Source organism: Vulpes vulpes, chromosome 1 (assembly GCF_048418805.1).
Source record: "Vulpes vulpes isolate BD-2025 chromosome 1, VulVul3, whole genome shotgun sequence".
In the NCBI taxonomy this organism is placed as follows: domain Eukaryota; kingdom Metazoa; phylum Chordata; class Mammalia; order Carnivora; family Canidae; genus Vulpes; species Vulpes vulpes.
Window position 1 is genome coordinate 173,063,428 of NC_132780.1, and position 19,390 is coordinate 173,082,817.

At 41.6% G+C, this 19,390-nt stretch overlaps 1 protein-coding gene across 4 annotated transcripts in view; it reads left to right on the forward strand.

The window, feature by feature from the left end:
- The window catches only part of MRAP2 (melanocortin 2 receptor accessory protein 2), a 49,216-nt gene that overhangs the window by 11,372 nt on the left and 18,454 nt on the right, over positions 1 to 19,390 (forward strand). For 3 of the 4 annotated variants that reach the window (XM_026007438.2, XM_072736491.1, XM_072736480.1), the window contains exon 2: positions 11,837 to 11,970. In XM_026007438.2, coding sequence (XP_025863223.1) covers positions 11,844 to 11,970 — 127 coding nt within the window. In that variant the 5' untranslated portion in view covers positions 11,837 to 11,843. Of the gene's footprint in view, positions 1 to 11,836; positions 11,971 to 19,390 lie in introns of those variants that run through there. The other variant, XM_026007439.2, reaches the window with a different exon arrangement.

Sequence of the window (19,390 nt, forward strand, 5' to 3'; positions counted from 1 at the left end):
TCTCCCTTTTGTGATGAATCTGTTCACCTGTTGCCTACTTGTGTCATCGGATTTTTGTGTCACACCTTAATCTCCCCATGTGCATATTTGAAGGGCTGACATTTAACAGGAGAGTTCGGTTTCAAATACAAGCCCAAATTCTTTGAGGGCACAGGCCTTGACTTTTCAACGTCCACTACATCTTTCATGGTTGAGCTCATAGTGTTTAAAATATCCTCAGTGGGCTGAATTGACCCAAACTAGTTTTAGCATGTGCAAAACTAGTGAGTGCTCTTTCTTCCTGAAGGAACGTCAGAAATGTATTTGTTGAAGATGGCATATAGTGGGGCAGATTAATGACATTTTGAAAATGGTTTTCTTTCCAGAAATATATTTGTTTTTTAGGTACAGTAAAAGTGGTTGGTATAAAGCAAGTCATTTTTAATGGGCTTTCTAGGACAGTTTTTATCTAATTAATCAAAGCTGTATTAGTTCACTATGGCTGTCATAACAAAATACCAAAGACTGAGTTGCTTACACATCAGAAATTTATTTTCATACGGTTCTGGAGATTAGAAGTCCAAGATCAAGGTGTCAAGGCTGGCTTCCCCTGTGAACTAAGGGAAAGATCTGTTCTGGGCCGTTTTCCTTGCTTTCTAAGTGGCCATCCATTGGTCCTTCTTGTGGTTTTCCCTTTGTGCACAAGTGGCCTTGGTGTCTCTGTGTGTCCTTATCACTTCCTGTAAGAACACCAGTCAGATTGAATTAGGGCCTAGCCTGATGCCTTCATTTTAACTTACTTTTGTAAAGACCCCGTCTTAAAATATAGCCACATTCTGAGGTATGGGAGGTTTTAGGGCTACAGCATTTCAATTTTAGAGGGACACAGCCTGTGACAGCACCATATCCATACTGCACTATGTATATACACACACAGGCACGCATACACAGTTTTTACAAATAGACACACATCGTTGACTTTGTGCCGCAAATGGGAAGCAACTGGGTATTAAGTTACAGAATCATTGATTCTGTAGAAAAGCAATCTTACATTGTCCCTTTCAGTCCTTTCCTTTGGTTTCAGAGAGAATGAATATGTAAGCCATTTTAGTCAGCTATCACGTGAATGCAGGGGACAGAGGCGATGTAATGCACACCCACGTAAGAGTATCTGCTTGCTATGAAGATGTGGATGTCAGACTGCTAACTTTCCTTTCTTGCAGAGGACCACTGTTACTGCGAGGTTATCTCTTCCTCACTTAGAAGGTGCTTAAAATGACTTTTTGTTTATGGGATGCTAATTGTCTCAAAAAAATTTCCTTATTTGGCAAAAAAAAAAAAAAAAAAAAAAAAATTGTTGGGCAGTTCTGTTTTCCAAGGCCAGGAATTCTAGCTGGTCTCCAAAAAACATTCCCCCAGGGCCTTGAGCTAGTTTTAGGAAGATTATGTGCCTCTTCTTTGTGACTTTATTTTTTTAAGACTTACCTATATGAGAAAGGGAGAGAGGGCGTGTGTGCAAGCTATGGGCAAAGACAGAGGCTGAGGGAGAGAATCCTCAAGCAGACAGTGTCAGACACCGGGCTTGATCTCACGATCCTGAGGTTAGGACCTGAGCCAAAAATCAAGAGCCAGGGCAGCCCGGGTGGCTCAGCGGTTTAGCGCCGCCTTCAGCCCAGGGCGTGATCCTGGAGACCTAGGATCGAGTCCCACATTGGGCTCCCTGCATGGAGCCTGCTTCTCCCTCTGCCTGTCTCTGCCTCTCTCTGTGTGTGTGTCTCTCATGAATACGTAAATAAAATCTTTAAAAAAAAAAAAACAAAAAAACAAAATCAAAAGCCAGATGTTTAACCTACTGAGCCACCTGGGTGTCTTGTCCTCTCTGCGACTTTAAAGGTAATCCACAAGAATGCTCTGGAAGCTTTGGAAGGATAATATGTAAGGGACTTCTGCTGAAATGAGGTTGGCTAATCACAGGGACAGCAGAAGGTGAAGCTGGTCAGAAGGAGAGCTTGGATAAAGAAGATGTGGTCTATGTATACAATGGAATATTCCTCAGCCATTAGAAACGACAAATACCCACCATTTGCTTCAACGTGGATGGAACTGGAGGGTATTATGCTGAGTGAAGTAAGTCAATCGGAGAAGGACAAACAGTGTATGTTCTCATTCATTTGGGGAATATAAATAATAGTGAAAGGGAATATAAAGGAAGGGAAAAGAAATGTTGGGAAATATCAGGAAGAGAGACAGAACATAAAGACTCCTAACTCGGGGAAACAAACTAGGGGTGGTGGAAGGGGAGGAGGGCAGGAGGTGGAGGGGAATGGGTGACGGGCACTGAGGTGGACACTTGACGGGATGAGCACTGGGTGTTTTTCTGTATGTTGGTAAATTGAACACCAATAAAAATTAATTTAAAAAAAAAAAAAAAAGGAGAGCTTGGGAAGCAGTCAGTGCATTTCCAGGCCTGGCGGAGGTAAGGGGACCGCAGCTAGGGCAGCACCAGTATTCTCACAGCTGCCCAGGGCTCTCTCCGACACGGAGAAGGAGGATTCCTCCCAACCGAGACAGAATATTCCTTTTACCTGGAAAGGAATCACCACAGGGTCTCTTGAAAAGAGCAAAGCCAAATACAACTTGAAGGTTGGCCATAGAAGAAGGACCCACATGGGGGAGGGGTGCCTGGAAGTCCCCAGGTGGGATATTTTGCTTTGGAGAGCTCTCAATTACATTTCCCTCAGGTACACTGGGTGGAAAGTGCTGATTTTTATTATTTTCTTATGAGAAAAATTTTTAGAACTTTAAAAAATGTTGGTAAAATGTATATAATATAAAATTCACATTGTTGTGCAACCATCGCTACTGTCTCCAGAACCTTTTCATCATCTCAAACTGAAACTCTGAATCTACTCAACAGTAACTTCCATCCCCTGTTTCTCCCAGCCCTCAGCATCCACCCTTCAACTTTCTGTCTCTCCAAATAGGAGTACTCTGGGTACCTCATATAAGGGCAATTATGCAATATTTGTCCTCGTATGCCCAGCTTATTTCACTTAGCATAATGTTTTGAGGATTCATCCACATTGTAGCATGTGTCATAATTTCTTTTTAAGGCTGGATAATATCCCACTGCGTGTATGTACTACATTTTGATTATCCATTCATCTGCCAATCTACATTTGGATTGCTTCCAGCTTGTGGCTATTGTGAGTAATGCTGCTGTGGACCTCAGTGTACAAATATCTGTTGGAGTCTCTGCTTTCAATTCTTTGGGGAATATTCCCAGAGGCAAAATTGCCAGATTATAAAGTATTCATGTTTAAATTTTTGAGGAGCCGCATTACTGCCTTTGATAGCAGCCGCAACACTTTGCATTCCCACCAACAACACACAGGGGTCCCAATTTCTCTACATCCTTGCTAACACTTATATTTTGTTTTTTGTTTTTTTCTGTAGAACAGCTATCCTATGAGTGTGAAGCGATATCTCATTGTGAAGCCCTGCTTTTTGATAGTTTTTTTTTTTTTTTTAGTGATTTTTAACTTTTTAAAAAGATTTTACTTAGCATGAGTGGGGAGGAGGGGCAGGAGAAGCAGACTCCCTGCTGAGCAGGGAGCCCAACATGAGACTTGATCCCAGGATCCTCGGATCAGGACCTGAGCCAAAGGCAGATGCTTATCTGACTTAGCCACCCAGGTACCCAACCTTAGTAAAAGCACCTATTTTTTCTGAAGGCTCAGGAGTAGACCAAAAATAAATAGACAATATTGAGGACTTGAGAAAACCTGCTGTAATAGAGCTGCCAAGCTTGGGATTCCACCGATATGCTCAAAATCCCTAGAATTTCTCGAAGTCCACACCAAGGAAAGCAAGGTGTGTAGAAAGAGGTAGGAGTTAAACTTCTGGCATTTCTGGGGCAAAGATCCCAACCCACCATAGGTACGGCCTACAGCAGGACAAACATGTTGGGATATAGGACATACAGCATGGCATCTTGACACTCGTGTAGTGGAGTAATGGAGCAGAGCCATTTATTTTATTATGTGACTCTTTTGCCCTAATTCCACAGTCATCCTTAATCTTTGGATCTTTAGAGTTTGTTTTGGAGATCATGTGAAGCACTTGCTCTGGTCTGCTTGGCCATTTTATTCCTCATTGTAGTTCACCAAATTGATGCTGTGGTTATAAATCATTCTCCTATGCTTGGTCAGTGTGACTCAGTTCATTATCTTTCTCATCCCTGGAGGACTGGGAAAACGCAGCTTCCTTAATCTTAAGAGCTGGGGCTGAGGTGTGGTTGCTAGGAGCTGTGTGCCTGCCACCCCCACGTCTATCTCTGAGCCATGCCTCATCTCTTTTTGGGAAATTCTTTCCAGATGGAGGCATCTTGGCTTCCTTATGGGGTGTTTTTCTCCCCCTGTGTATGATGTTCTTCTCACTGTCCAGCTGAAGTTTCTGTTCGAATGGGAGAATTCTGCTCTCAGGTTAAGGGTCTAGTAAGAGAATGAAAGAAGATAATTCTGTGGCTTCTCCACAGAATGAGAAATGAGTTCAACAAGTATTTATTGCATTTCCTCTATGAACCAGGCCTTGTGTGGGTTGCTGGAAATACAGGGGAGCAAAGCAGAAGAGGCTCTGCCCTGTTGGTGTTTACGGAAAAGAGACCAGCGTGAAGAGAAGGGCACTGTGGACTGGTCCGCACAGTCCCAGCACAGGCTGTTCTATGGTGTAATGCAAAGATCTCTTACCATCCCCAAAGAGCTCAAGGATAGTCTTTGTATCCCAGCACCTGGTAGTTCATGCAGTAACCATTTGCTGGACTGAACTAGGGAGTCTGACAGAGTCAGGAAATGATAATTCTAAAAAAAATTACTTTCTAGTCTACCAACTACTATGTGGCTGCCCAGGGCATAAGTGGAGGAGGTAGATTTAAGAGTCTAAACCACTGTCCTCTTGGAGGCACCCACTGATGGAAGAAGGAAGCCCACCTGTTATTTAAGCATCTCTCCATTTCAGATGGTGACTGAATATTTATCTGAACAAAATATAAAGTCCTGTGTCTAGCTTTGGAAGTCGTTCTTCTATCAGCATTGATTCTGATTTTAATTCCGAGGTAGTCTCCAGGCCTGGGAATACTGTCCATTCCATGCTTTGCTCCTGGAACAAGTTGCTACTGTGAGGCAGAGATGTGAGGATAGACAGGAAGAAGATGCATCCAGAATTTCTCTGCCAAATGTCAGTCACCACATTTTTGAAGTCTGCTGGGTAACTGAGTATGTTCTAGGAAATACTGAGGAATAGCATAAAACTTGGTAGTGTAGAGACCTTTGGGAATATGTCCATTTGAGAAGGGAACAGGTGCATGTGTATGTATATTTGTGTGTGAGTGTGTGATATCTCTAGGATGACCTAAGTGGCCAGAGATTCAGAATTCAAAAGTAAGATGCACGCTCAAGTCAAAAGACAGTAGTTAGGAGGAGAAGACTTCAAAGTCCCAGAAGCAAGACCTCTTCAGCTGGAAGAAACAAAAATCCACACTCCGTGAAAGAAGTTGCTGATTTAAAATGGGTTCACAGAAAAGGAATCTGCAAACTTGAGAATTAAAGTGACGAGTCCAAACAGAAGGTAGTGGCTCACACAGAATCTATAAAAAGGAAAAGTAAACTGGGGGGAAACGTCTGCAGTTTTTTTAAGCACTGCCCTGGGAGGAGACCACAGAGGCTCCAATTTTAGAAGGTAAAGCATAATTCCTTGCTGGGATGTGTTGCCTTATGGAAATGCTTTAGGAATACTCAGGGGCTCTGATGAATCTGACTCATAAGCTTGCAGACTCTCATCTGATCTCTGTGTGGTCCTACTCACTGAGATGCAGGTCAACTGAGTGCACCAATAGTCTTCACTTGGGGGCCTCATCACATCTCTGTGCAATGAGAGAATTAAGCTTCTAAAGATACCATTCAGAAGATCTGACCTTGGGCTCCTTAGCCACCAGAGTGCAGCCTAACCAGGCTTTACTTTTGGTTTCTGAAATGCCTTTGCTTGGAGAGACCAAGGATGATGGCTTAAGAGAGTGACTTCTCTGTGTTTTGCTGGGGAAGTTTGTTCTTAGGAATAGAAGGGAGAAAGAGATGAGAACAGATAACCAATGAGACCTGGATAGAACAGAACAGAGATTGCATCCTGGGTGGTAGGCCCACTACTGGAGTTTGGAGATTAAAGAAAAGAAGATAGTACACAATTGGGAATTTTGACCTCAAATCTGAATGGGTCATTCGGTCTTCCTCCAGACATGCTGGTTACTATGGGCTTCCCATCTGTGGCACTGGTCAGAAGCTTTTTGGAGTACCTTTCTGGCTAGGCTGCCGTGTGTGTGTACGCGTGCGCTCATTTTGTAGGGTTTATAGGCATCTTTTGGATCTCCTTAATGTTCTAGTCCTGTGACTGTATTGGTAGCCACTGGGAAAACACTTTTGCTGATGTTTACGCTTTAATATGGAAATCAAGGTCCAACTTCAAGAAAATAGCCCTGTTGGCATGCCTACCGAGCATGGCCCTCCAAGGAGATGGATGAAGAGCCTTTATTCTCTGCACAGGTATCTTCCCAGTTTGAAGGTGGTGGAGAGAGTTGCTTGACCTGTCTTTAAGAAGGACACAGTGTGCCAAGGAGTGGTGTAGGAAGCTGGATTGGAGGAAGAAAGATGGGGTAACTGGGAGGAATGAGAGTGTTGGAAATGTGTACGGGAGAAGGGGTGATGCTTACAAGGCCTTGAGAGCTGTCTGGGGGCTGCTAGCCATGCTTTCTCAGTTTGGGTTTGAGATCTTCCTCCCTCCTCCAGGTCTATATAAATTGGCCTAAACTACCACATGTGCACCTGGAATAAGTAAGCTTCCTTCTCAGGTGTGGCTTAAAGGCTCAGTTATAATTTTTCACTATTGTTGTTGGCAGGAGTGTTTGCAGCTGCTTGGTCTCTCGGCTGCTGGGCTGCTCTAGGAAGCTTGCTTAGGATGCATTTCCTCTGGAAGAAGTTGTTTTTCATGATGCTAATATTATGAAGAAATCTGACATTAAGGACATCTGGGGAGGGTGTGCTCAGGAGCAGCAGAGGCATAGAAGGCAGCCTCATCGCTGAGCCCTGCATATCCTGTTTGCTGTGTTCTGGAGAGAGCAGCTGTTTGCTTTCAGCACCCCGGTGAGCAAGCCTTGGCGCCAGGCTGCCTCTCCCACACTGGGTGTTGTGGCCCAGATATTTTCACTGTAGTGGAAATATCAGACTCTGAGGGCCACAGTCCAGAGGTGCTGGCACTTCAGATGGTGAGACAGTGCCAGCCTCTGTTTCTGCAAAACTCCAACAGGCAACTCTGAGCTTCAGAAATGGGCAGTGTACAAAATCCTGCCAGACTACAGTCTTCTGTTTGTTTCATGCCCTTGTATGTTTGATGGCCCAAGCCAATGAATTTGAGACTTGGATGAAAAATGTTGTCCCATGGGCTTTCTCAAGGGTGCTAGGTGACTGCTTGAGGGGGTAGGGGCAGAGATGCTGTCCTCCAAACCCAACTTTGGGATTCAAGAACCTAGATGAAATAGCTGGTGACAGCAAAAGCCTCCTCCTGCTCCACCCCACCCCCTGTTATCTAAAGGCTACCAAAGTGATGGCCACTCTGGGAGAGGCTGTCTAGCATTTCATTCTTCTTCCCTGGAGAACCTGTGATAAGACTGGCTCTGTTCTTCACTCCTCTCATCTCCAGGCATTTGTCAGCACTTTGCTTCTCTCTTAAAGGATGGACTTTCCACTTTCAGGATCTTTGCACATGTGCCTTTCATTACCCTTTGATCTGTAGCCATCCCTAAATAGTTCATTTAGGTCAACAGGAATGGTGTAAGGGAGAGTAAAAGAAGGAATGACAAAACCCTTTCTCTGTGGTGAATGAAGCATTGAGATTTCTGGATATCTGATGTTTTGTACAGACATAGTCTATTTGCTAGTTCCTGGCCAGCCCTGTGAGGGTGGCTGGAATGCTTCTTTCTAACTTGAGAGAGTAGCAGGGAGGCCTGCTGGGCACATCGGCCTGGGCAGGCACAGGGGTCACTGCTAGGTACAGATGTGGAGAACAGCTTATACAGAGAATGGAAAACCCTCCCCTCTTTATTTCCTTCATTGTTTTATGTACTTTTTGCTATTTTTCCATTATCTATTTCAATACTAGATGAAGTCTAGTGCCTCCCTCTGCTCTGCTTATTACACTGCCTGTAATACCTGACTTCCAATAAACCAGACTTCATATTACTTTCCTTAAAAACCAGGAGAGATTATTACCATATTTTTGACTTGTTGGAACAGCAGGAATCCCATGATGGACATATTTCTCATTAAAACTTTTAAAGCATCTAAATGAATGCCTTTTGAGTTATTTTTTATTATAATTTTATTCATTTTCAATGAACCACATGGTGAATTTAATACGAATTGGCTGACAGGGAAGTTGGTGATGCTTGAAGAAGAAGACTAGGCTTTTCTGTGTCAGACTAGCATTTAATAATAGTGCTGGCTGCTATGTGTTGACCTTAACTGGGTGCTGACTACCCATACTTCACGTAATATCACATTTAATCTTTACAGTAACTCCATGAAATGGGTAGTTATCATCATCATTTTCCTGATGAGAAAATTGAAGCTTAGATTTTTTACCCCCATTGTTCTAGAGGAGGGCTGGCAAACTTTTTCTGTAAAATAACAGAAAGTAAATGTTTTGAGCTTTTTGGACCATACTATCTCTGTTGCCACTACACAGCTCTGCTGTTATAATACTAGAGAAACCATAAAAAACTACAAAAACAAGGGTAGCTGTGTTCCAATAAAACTTTATTTATGGACTCCAATATTTGAATTTCGTAAAAATTTTTTATGTCACAAAATATTATTTAAAAATTGTTTTCCAGGAGTGCCTGGGTAGCTCAGTCAGTTAAGCATCCAACTCTTGATTTCAGCTCAGGTCATGATCTCAGGGTTGTAAGATCGAGCCCAACATTAGGCTCTGCACTGAGCGTGGAGCCTGTTTAAGATTCTCTCTCTCCCTCTGCCCCTTCCCCCATGCTCACATATGAGCTCTCTAAAAAAAGTTATTTTCCAATCATGAAAAATTATAAAAAAACATTCTTCACTTGGAGGTTGTACAAAAATAGGTGGTGGGCCAGATTTGTAGATAAGAATAAGCAGGCAAGGAGGAATGGGATAGGATGGGCTGGTAAAGGCACACTCTTACCAGAGGGAAGAGCATGTGAGCAGGGAACACAGAGCATGACGTCTCTGAGGAACTGCAGGGAATGTGAGCACAGTTTGGTAGCATATGAGGCAAGATAAGAGGAGACAGCAAGACCCAAGTCATGACCTTGTAGGACCTTTCAAAGATTTTGGACTTTGTCCTTAGAGCAATGGGAAGCCATTGAAAAATATTAACCAAAGAAGTGACAAAGGCAATTTTTTTTCTTTTTTCTTTTTTTATTTTTATTTTTATTTTTATTATTTTTTTTAAATTTTTATTTATTTATGATAGTCACAGAGAGAGAGAGAGGCAGAGACACAGGCAGAGGGAGAAGCAGGCTCCATGCACCGGGAGCCCGATGTGGGATTCGATCCCGGGTCTCCAGGATCGCGCCCTGGGCCAAAGGCAAGCGCCAAACCACTGTGCCACCCTGTGCCCCCCCCCCCCCCCCCCGGGCCCCTATCTCTCTCTCTCTCTCTCTCTCTCCCTCCCTCCCTCCCTCCCTCTCCCACTCTCCCCCCTCTCCCTCCCTCCCTCATGAATGAATGAATGAATGAATAAATAAATAAAATCTAATGACTAACTAACTGGCTGATAGGTGAAGAGTGGATCACAATTGGTCAGTAAGAACAGAAGCAGAAAAACCAGTTAGGCAGCTGGAGAAGGGGGATGATGATGGTGTCTACTAGTAATGGTAGCCAGAACCATTTCCTAGCAACACATCAAATGGCGGTAGAACACATATGAAAACTCTGGTCCTCTGTCTTCAAATCTCATGTCTTCCCTGCATGGCGTGAAATTCTTAACAGTCTCAAATGGACATTATGTATATCTGAATCTACCATTTATCTCTGAATCCTAAAACTGAAGAGCTACTCTTCCCTGACGCACAATTCTCCTCTTCTGGAGGAAGTGCTCATAAATGAGGATAATGTTTCTTGGGTTTGAGTTATTAATTTTCATTTCCTGAGGAAATTTATTTCATCAAGGGAAATAATCCCTTGTTCAAATAATAAAAAGACCAAAGACAATACTGTGGTAATGATTTTATGTTATTTTTGTGCTGATGTTAGAAAGGTTACTGAATACTTCGTTGAAGGTCAGCTTTTCTTAAAATTTGTGTACCTTTCTTTTCCAAAATAGAAGTGGTACATTCTCTTTTACTTTTGCAGGAATTATTTGTCTGGTTGGGCACTCACAGTGACATTCCGGTTTTGATACTAGCATATATCTCTGGATCAGAGCACACTATCCTTTGAACAATATGATGCTGAGGGGTTGGAGTTTGTTTCTGTGGAGTCCAGGACTGGGGATTAAGGAAGAAAGGAAAAAGGAAAGATGAGACACAGGCCTTTGGGCGGAGGAGTGATAGTGATTTTGCCTCAACTTCTCTATAGGTTGTGACCCAGAGGTAGTAGTGGGTGATACTGACCCAAGGTAGGTGGAAGAAAGGGAACTTCAGAAAGTTATTAGGGATGAGAACCAGTGGTTATGACTTCTCAGTGAATGTTGGTTTGGGCTGATTTTTCATTTCAAATTTTCCCTTATATTACTGCTATTTGTTACTTTGTATTCTTTCCTCCAATATAAAGCAAGATCTGTGGAGTCCGTGTCTGTATTTTAAGCATCTTCTCCCATTCCATAATCTACAGTGTTTTACACACAGTGGATGCTCAATATTGAACATTGGCTCTGTTGATTTGTCACCTTTGTCATTCATGCTGCACAGTGCAATCTCTTGTCTCAAGGGCATCAGAGTTTTTAAATCTAAAATCATCACAAAGGAGACACTCAGCATATCCTGAAAGTAGGACAAATTTTGGGAATAAGCAGTAGGCAAGATTCAGGCTTCCACCGAGGATCTTCTCCTATTATGGGACTTTTGTTGACCATGTCTCTTTTTTTTCTACTTCATTTAATTAGCCTTTGATTACTTGTCTTTTTTTAAAGATTTTATTTATTTATTCATGAGAGAGACAGAGAGAAAGAAAGGCAGAGGGAGAAGCAGGCTCCATGCAGGTAGCCTGACATGGGACTCGATCCCGGGTCTCCAGGATCATGCCCTGGGTTGAAGGCGATGCTAAACTGCTGAGCCACCAGGGCTGCCCTGATTACTTGTCTTTATTTTTGCATAGCAGGTGCTCAATATACCAGAAGTTCACTTCTGGTATTGATTTTATTTATTTTCTCTAGACTCTTTGCATACTCATGCAGGTGTACATGGTGGGGCTGAAGTTATAAGATCAGAGATTTTGATATACTCTCTCCCTTCTTCCTTTCCTTTTTTAAAAATCAGTTATTGAAAGTTGGTTATGTGCCAGGCACTGGGTTAAGTTCTGGGGGACAGCAACAAAAGACATGGGGTCTGATTTCAAAAACATTCCAGTCTAGTGGAGACGTTAAAAAAAAAAAAAACTATGGCCATTTGGTGTGAAATAATAGGCAGCCAGTGAAGACCTCTCCCTGCCCTAGTGGATGGGACTTCTCTGATGACTTTGCCTTCTGAACTTCTAAATGTGGTCAAGAGCAGTTAGAGTATCTGTGCAGTTGAGGATGAATTAACAGGTTCTATATTTGCCTTTCTCCATTTGTGCAGGGTGGAGATGTCTGCCCAAAGATTAATTTCTAACAGAACGTCCCAGCCATCTGCACCTAATTCTGATTACACCTGGGAATATGAATATTATGAAATTGGACCAGTGTCCTTTGAAGGACTGAAGGCTCATAAATGTAAGTCTTATACAATTCCCCATTGTAAACATAATGTATTTGTCTTAACCTGTGAAATCTCCAGTGATTAATTTTCCTGAACATTCTTTTTATACAACTCTGTTCTGTATCCCCCAAGTCACAGAAAACACCCCTTCCAAACATAGGCGTATTGCTCAGGGATGCTATTACATGAGTCATAAAGAACTTGAAAGATTTCCTTAATGGGAGAACTTGGTCTCAAATTGAGATTTGTTTTAAAGTATTAATGATTCCACCTCTCCCAAACCGTGTGGACATTTGGTCCAACATTTGGACCAAGAATATGAACAAAAGAAAAGTCTGGAACTATTATTTGAAGAACTTTCTTTTTGTAATACATGGTTAGTGGCATCCTTTCAGCCCTCCTGGTTTTCTGGGACTGTAGAAAGCAGTCTATCTGTGTGTGTTCACAATGATGGACTGGAACATTCTGCAACCATTCCTAACTGTGTGATAGGCATGAATTGTGCTTCATGATATTGGAGTGATTAATAATCTAGCACAGAGTGAGGAAATACAGTTCTGTGCAAAGTTATTGTTCAACTCCAGTCATAACTGCATGCTGACTGGCCAACTCAAAGTATCTGTTTTCCAGGAGCTACTCCCAGGTGGGGAGTGGTTACCCCGTAAATATTCCAGAAATGTTTGGTTGTTTCAGAATGAATATCCATAGCACCATAAACACTTTAGGCTCTTAACAGCTTCAGCTTAATGGGACGCATTACGAACTCTAAGAAAGATTAGAAATGGAGATGCAAATATGGCAAAGGAAATGCTTTTGCACTCTTAGTATTTCCTGGATGCTGCCACTCTGACCTGTCTTGGTGTTCATGATGCCTCACATTCACTTGCTGCTCCCTTGAAAGGAAGACTTTCTAATTTTTTTCAGCTTTCTTGAGATATAATTGACAAAATTGTAATACATTTAAAGGGTACAAAGTGATGATTTAATATATGGATACATTGTGAAAAGATTCCCTCCATGGAGTTAATGGACACACTCATCACCTCAGATATTTTTCTTTCTTTACTTTCTGGTGAGAACATTTAAGTTCTACTGTCTTGCAAATTTCAATTATACAATGCACATTGTCAACTATACTAACCATGTTTTATGTTAGATCCTCAGACCATATTCTTCTTATAACTGAAAGTTTGTACCCTTTTACCAACTTCTCCCTGTTTCCCCCAGCCCCTGGCAACCACTTTTGTACTACCTCTTTCCATGAGTTTGAGGGTATTTTTTTTTTTTTTTGGTTCCACATATAAGTGTTACCATGCAGTATTTGCCTGCTCTATTTGCCTTATTTCACATAGCATAATGCCCTCCAGGGTTAATCCATGTTGTCATAAATGACAAGAGACTTCCTTCTTTTTAAAAGCTGACTAATATTTGTGTGTGTGCGCATCTATGTAAGTGGTGCTTCCGTGCCTTAGTTATTGTGAATACTGCAGTGAACGTGGGAGTATAGATATCTCCTCAAGATAATGGTTTTGTTTCCTTTGGATATCTAGCTAGAAGTGAGAATCCTGGATCGTAGGTAGTTCTATTTTTACTTTTTTGAGGAACCTTCAGACTATTTATTATAGTGGCTGTACCAGCTTACACTTCCACCAGCAGTGCACTTATAGTTTCTTTCTTTTCTTCACATCCTCGCCAGCACTTTTTATCTCTTGTCTTTTTTGATAATAGATGTCCAAATAGGGATGTAGTATCTCGTTGAGGTTTTGGTTTGCATTTCCCTCATGATTAGTGATGTTGAGCACCTTTTCATGTACCTGTTGGCAATTTGGATGTCTTTGGAAAATATCTATTTGGGTCCTTCTCCCATTTTTTAATTGGATTGCTTTTAGATATTGAATTGTATGAGTTCCTTATTATATTTAGATATTAACCCCTTATCAGATATGTGGTTTGCAAATATTTTCTCCCATTCCAGAGGTTCCCTTTTCCTTTCGTTGGTGCTTTCTTTTGCTGTGCAGAGGCTTTTGAGTTTGATATAGTCCCACTTATTTATTTTGTTGCATTTGCCTTTGCTTTTGGTATCAAATCAAAAAAATCATTGTTAAGACCAATGTCAAGGAGCTTGCTTGCTATGTTTATGACCATTATTTCGAACTCTCAGGCAAATCACTTATTTCCATTTCATTAGGATCTGTTTTTGGAGATTTATCTTGTTTTTCAATTTGAAACATAGTCCTCTATTTCTACATTTTCCTTGACTCTCTGTGCTAGTTTCCTTGCATTAGAGAAAACAGCTGCCTCTCCCAGTTTTGTGTGGTCTTGTGTAAGAGATCAGCCTTGTCATTTAGCCTAGCCTGGCATCCTAGTCGCCTCTTGAATTTTTATGATTGTCAAAGCAAACTTCTTTGTTCTCTGTGGTTCTCAGTAGTTCAGGCATGTCAAGACTTGTCTGTGTCCCCAAGGGGAAGACTGTGGTGAGCTCCTAGACGCAGCCTGATTAGAACCCAGATCCTTAGGCAGTAGCTGGGAAAGTATGCAATTAAACCCCTCCCAGGGAGAAACTAGGAGATGGAAGTTTTGTAGCAGGGGTGCAGGGGTGCAAGAGCACCCAGCTCTGGGGTTCCTAAACATATCAGGTTTGGCCACTTGCAGCTGACAGAATCCAAAGGCAGAAAGATGAGTGCTGGTGGAACAAGAAAGGAATTTGTTTCAGTGAATTTGTTTCATCAAGAAGACAGCAGACTAGTGTCTCAGACTGTCTCCAAAGTGATACAGATACTTCCAGGTTTATTTAAGGAAAATTTGAGACAAAGGTGGGCAGTAAAAGTCAGATTGATCATTGTCTTAGAGTCAGTCATGGGCAGGGTCTTGCTGGCTCAGGGTAGTCTTTTATTGCTGGATAGGGTAGTTTCAGTTCCCATCAAGGGATGCTTTGCCCAGGAATCTTTTTCCTGAGTTAAGAGATAAGCTGGAAAGAAGTACTTAATTAGAAAGTTTGAGGTTTAAATGGAGGTAGTAGAGTTCTTTCAATTTTTGCCTGAGTCCTCTCTTCTAGGTCAAGTAGATAGCTGTGAAAGTGCTCCTATGCTTGTTTAGAACTGCTTCTTTGTTTGCTATAGTCCTATTGGACTCTCAAATGTAAGCACTATTGGTATCAGAGCCAGCAGACTGGGAGCCCATCCTTTGGGTTGTATCCACAAGAACTAGGGTGTCAGACTTGTATATAAGCTCTTTACAGGGAAATACTGGTGACTCAACCAAGTCTCCCAGTTTTTATTGGAACAGACTGGAGGGAGAAGACAGGGTTGGTTGCCAGCTTCTCCGCACTCTGGGAAAGATTGCAGGCAGCCACTAGATGTGTGCTAAATTAGAAGCCTGGCTTTAAGGCAGCATCCTTTAAAGTATGCAGGTAAACCCCTTTCAGGCAAAGAATGGGAAATGAGTGTTTTGGCCTGCTTCCTCTGCATTGAGCCTTGGTGGGATAGCTGTGGTGAAGCCTTGCATGCCCTTGAATTACTACTTTTTTGTTTGCTATAGTCTTTGGGTTCTCATGGCCCCAGCGCTTGTGGCTTTCAGAGCTAGCTATTTTAGGGGCTCATCTCTGTGCAGGAGTCTTAAAAGTGGAGCTCTAGATGTGCTGTCCAAACCCTTCCCTTCTTACAGAGAAGCTGGAAGTTGGAGGTTTCCATCCAACCGTATGTTGCTCTGCTGGGGGTGGGGGTTTGTCAAGAGTGTGTCTCAGCTCTTCTTCATTTGCTAGAGGTATAGGAGTGACTTAGCTAGTTTCTGGATATCTTTCAGAGGAAATTCCTTCATACATAGCTGTGGACTCAGTGTGTTTGTGGAAAGAGGGGAGCTCAGGAGCCTCCTAAGTCTCCATCCTGGTCAACTGCCCATTCAAGCTAATTAAGTGATCTAGCCTTTGTCCCCATTTCTCTGTTGCAGAAAGGACTGCAAGATCCCAGGCTTCATTTGTGGGTCTTTGAGACCTGGAAGCCACTGTTGATTGGTGGCAGTGGTAGAGCCTCTAGTGGGGCAATTGGAGGGCAGCGATACTGTTAGAAGTTAGTTGGACAGTTAAGTAGTCAGGGTCAGGATCCCCAACAAGAAAGGAATCAGGACAGCTAAACCAAAACCCTAACATCCTGTTTTGCAGCTTAGAGAGGACTATATTAGCATTCTGCTTTGCAGCCTTTGCAGAAATGACTTCTGCAAAACATCCTAAAATAAGGCAAATAACCACCAAGCATTTGTCAGTATTACACGCAAGGGACAATTAAGACCTAAGGCCCTAGATGTCAACCAAAAAAAAAAAAGAGCATCAGCACATTGACATTAACCTAGACTTTAACCTAGGTATGTGACCAAAGCCCTGATTAGCATGACTCAGCACACTCTGATTGTTTAAGATAGTTCCACAAAGAGCTCATAAAACCCCTAAACTTCCTCGGACACCCCCTCCCTCTCTCAGAGTTTTATATTATTGCTTAATAAACATTGCTTTGCTGCCACCACTCTTCATCTGGTCTACCTCTTCATTCTTTGAAGTGATGTGACCAAGAACTGTGGGCACTAAAGGCAGAGAAAATCCTGTAACAATATTCTGGCTGGTTCCACATCCTGGTATCCACTAGTGGGACTGCAAAGGGCTTCAGTTACTCATTTATTGGATCAAGGACTTACTATATTTTTCCCTTAAGAAGTCATTAATTAAACCATATATCCTTTATCCCTGAAGTGAATAGTAATAGTTAGATGCTTTCACTCCTTCCTTTATTGATGTTTTCTCAGTATTTCTTTGTGGGGATTTTAAAAAGCACATGCATTTCATTAGGATATGCTGTCATTGATTATCCAATGGAAGGCTGCTACTGTCAAGGTGTGAAATCATCCTCCTTCATTTACTTTAATTCTTTAACCTGTTGTTTTTCTGAGGGCAATCTTTAGGTAAGAACACTTGCTTGTTAAGAATTTTACTGGAGGAACGCCTGGGTGGCTCAGCAGTTGAGCATCTGCGTTTTACTCAGGTCATGATCTCGGGGTCTAGGATTGAGTCCTGCATGGGGCTCCCTGTGAGGAGCCTCCTTCTCCCTCTGCCTGTGTCTCGGTCTCTCTGTGTGTGTCTCTCATGAATAAATAAATAAATCTAAAAGAATTTTAGTGGAAAGCAAAATGACTGGGAAAATTGCCATATATTTCCCAACAATATGCACTTTAACAGCATAGTACACAAGTTTTATTTTTCTGTCAGTTTTCTCTTATCACTTTTCCTTAGTTTAAGGGACAAAGAAGACAGGCCTGCTGCTATTATTTTGGTTGGTACATTTCTAGAGACAATTGAAAATCTTTTTTAGCATATTATATTCTAGAAATGATTATAGCTGGCAAGAATTCCTGCAAAATGTAGGCAGACGGGTGACACATTGAATACTAACTTTACCTACTATACTATGAATAAGTGCCTCTGTTAGTTTTAGCATTCACGTCAGAAAAAAACAAAATGCCTAGGTGAATCCTTACTGTTCTGATTTAAGAAATCTGATCAAAGTAGAGGTCCTTCGTTTCAGGAACCAGACAATATATAGACATATAGAAAAGAATGATAAGTGTAAAACACAGACATACAGGAAAATAGAAAAGATTAAGTCAACTATTGTACAGTGTATTTTGGTTTAGTCTCTTCCATCTTAAAATGCTGTGATTCTGACCTTCAAGTGTGTCTTCTTGTATTGCATAGCAGTATTCAAAGCCAGTTAGGTGCAGGTTCAGAAAAATAGAAGTAAGACATCTCAAAGGAAAGCATTTCTTGAAGATAACAGTTACCTTCATTTTCTTTACCTATAACAGATCATACTTGCTCCATCTTCAGTTAGATCAGATTCTTCTGCTTGTTGAAATAAAGACTCCTAACCTTTAAAAGGTTTTTCGTCTGAGAAACAATCTCTGATGGTAATTGCGAATTTTCCTGTTGGTCTCAGTTTTGCATCTGGTATTAAACCTTATAATATATCAGAACTGGACATATATCTAGTATATATATTTGGTGCCAGCAGAATGGACACACACTCATTCACTCTTTTTTTCAGCATATATTTACTGACCACAGGTTATGTAAGCACTGTTTTAGGTACTGGAGATACAATAGTGAACAGAAAAGACAAAAATATGTCATCTTATAGATCTTGCCTTCTAGTAGAAGAGATAAACAATAACTAAGTTAAATAAACAAACCCATGCATTATGGTGATAGAAAAAGAAGAATAAATTAGGGAAAGGGGATGTGGAATTCGGAGGTAAAATTATACAGAGTGAACATGAAAGGCCATACTGAGAAGGAGAAATTTGAGAAGTGACCAGAAAGAAGTGAGAGATTGAATTGTAAGATATCTGGGGATGAGCATTTTAGAAAATGCTCCATGGCAAGAATGAAATGGAACATGCAAGGAAAAACAAGGAGACCAGCATGATGCCAGAGGAATGGATGAAGCAGGGTGGCAAAAGGAGTCAGGGAATAGAAAAGAGGAAAGAGGTATTAAAGCCTTTGAGGTCATGCTAAGGACTTTGACTTTTTCTCTGAGATGTCATTTTGAGAAGAGGAATAGCATCTGGCTTAAATTTCAATAAGACCTCCTGGGGTGGGGGTCAGGAGATGAGATTGGAAGTAGAAAGCCAGTCTAGGGGTCTATTGCAATAGTTCAGGCAGCTGATGATGGTGGCTTGGCCATGGTGAGGACAGTGGAGTGGTGAATGGTGCATAAATTCTGGATATTTCTTAACAATAGATCTGATAGGATTTGTCAGTAGATTGGTCATGGGGCATAATAGAAAGTGAAGAGCCAAACATGATTTGAAGGTTTGTGATCTAATTGACAGGATGAATTGCCATGAACTGAGAAGACTATGGGAGAAGCAGGAATATCAGGAGCTCAGCTTTAGACTTGTAAACCGAGACCTGTCAGACATCCAATAGGACATGGCAGGAGAGGTATGCTGTGAACATGTGAATTTAAGCATCACAGCATATAAATAATATTCAATGTTATGAGGCTGGATGAATGAGAATAGAAAACTGAAGAGGTACAAAAACTGAGCCCTGGCACATACTAGCATTTAGAAGTTGAGGGTGTTGGGAGGAAAATAGCAAAGGAGCCTAAATGAAATGTACAGAAAGGTAGGAATAAAACAGGGCACTTGTGTTTCCTGGAAGCCAAATAAAGAACCTGAAGGATGAGACAGTGGTCTGTGTCAAATGCTGCTATTAGGTCAAGTAAGTTGAGGATTGTGACTTGACGGTTGGATTTACAGTGTAGAAGTTATTGGAAATGATTTGAAAATAGTCTTTGTGGAGTGAGTGGGAGTAAAAGGCTGATGGAATTGGTGCAAGAAAAAAGAACTGGAAACCAGACAGATCTCTCAAGAATTTTGCTATAAAGG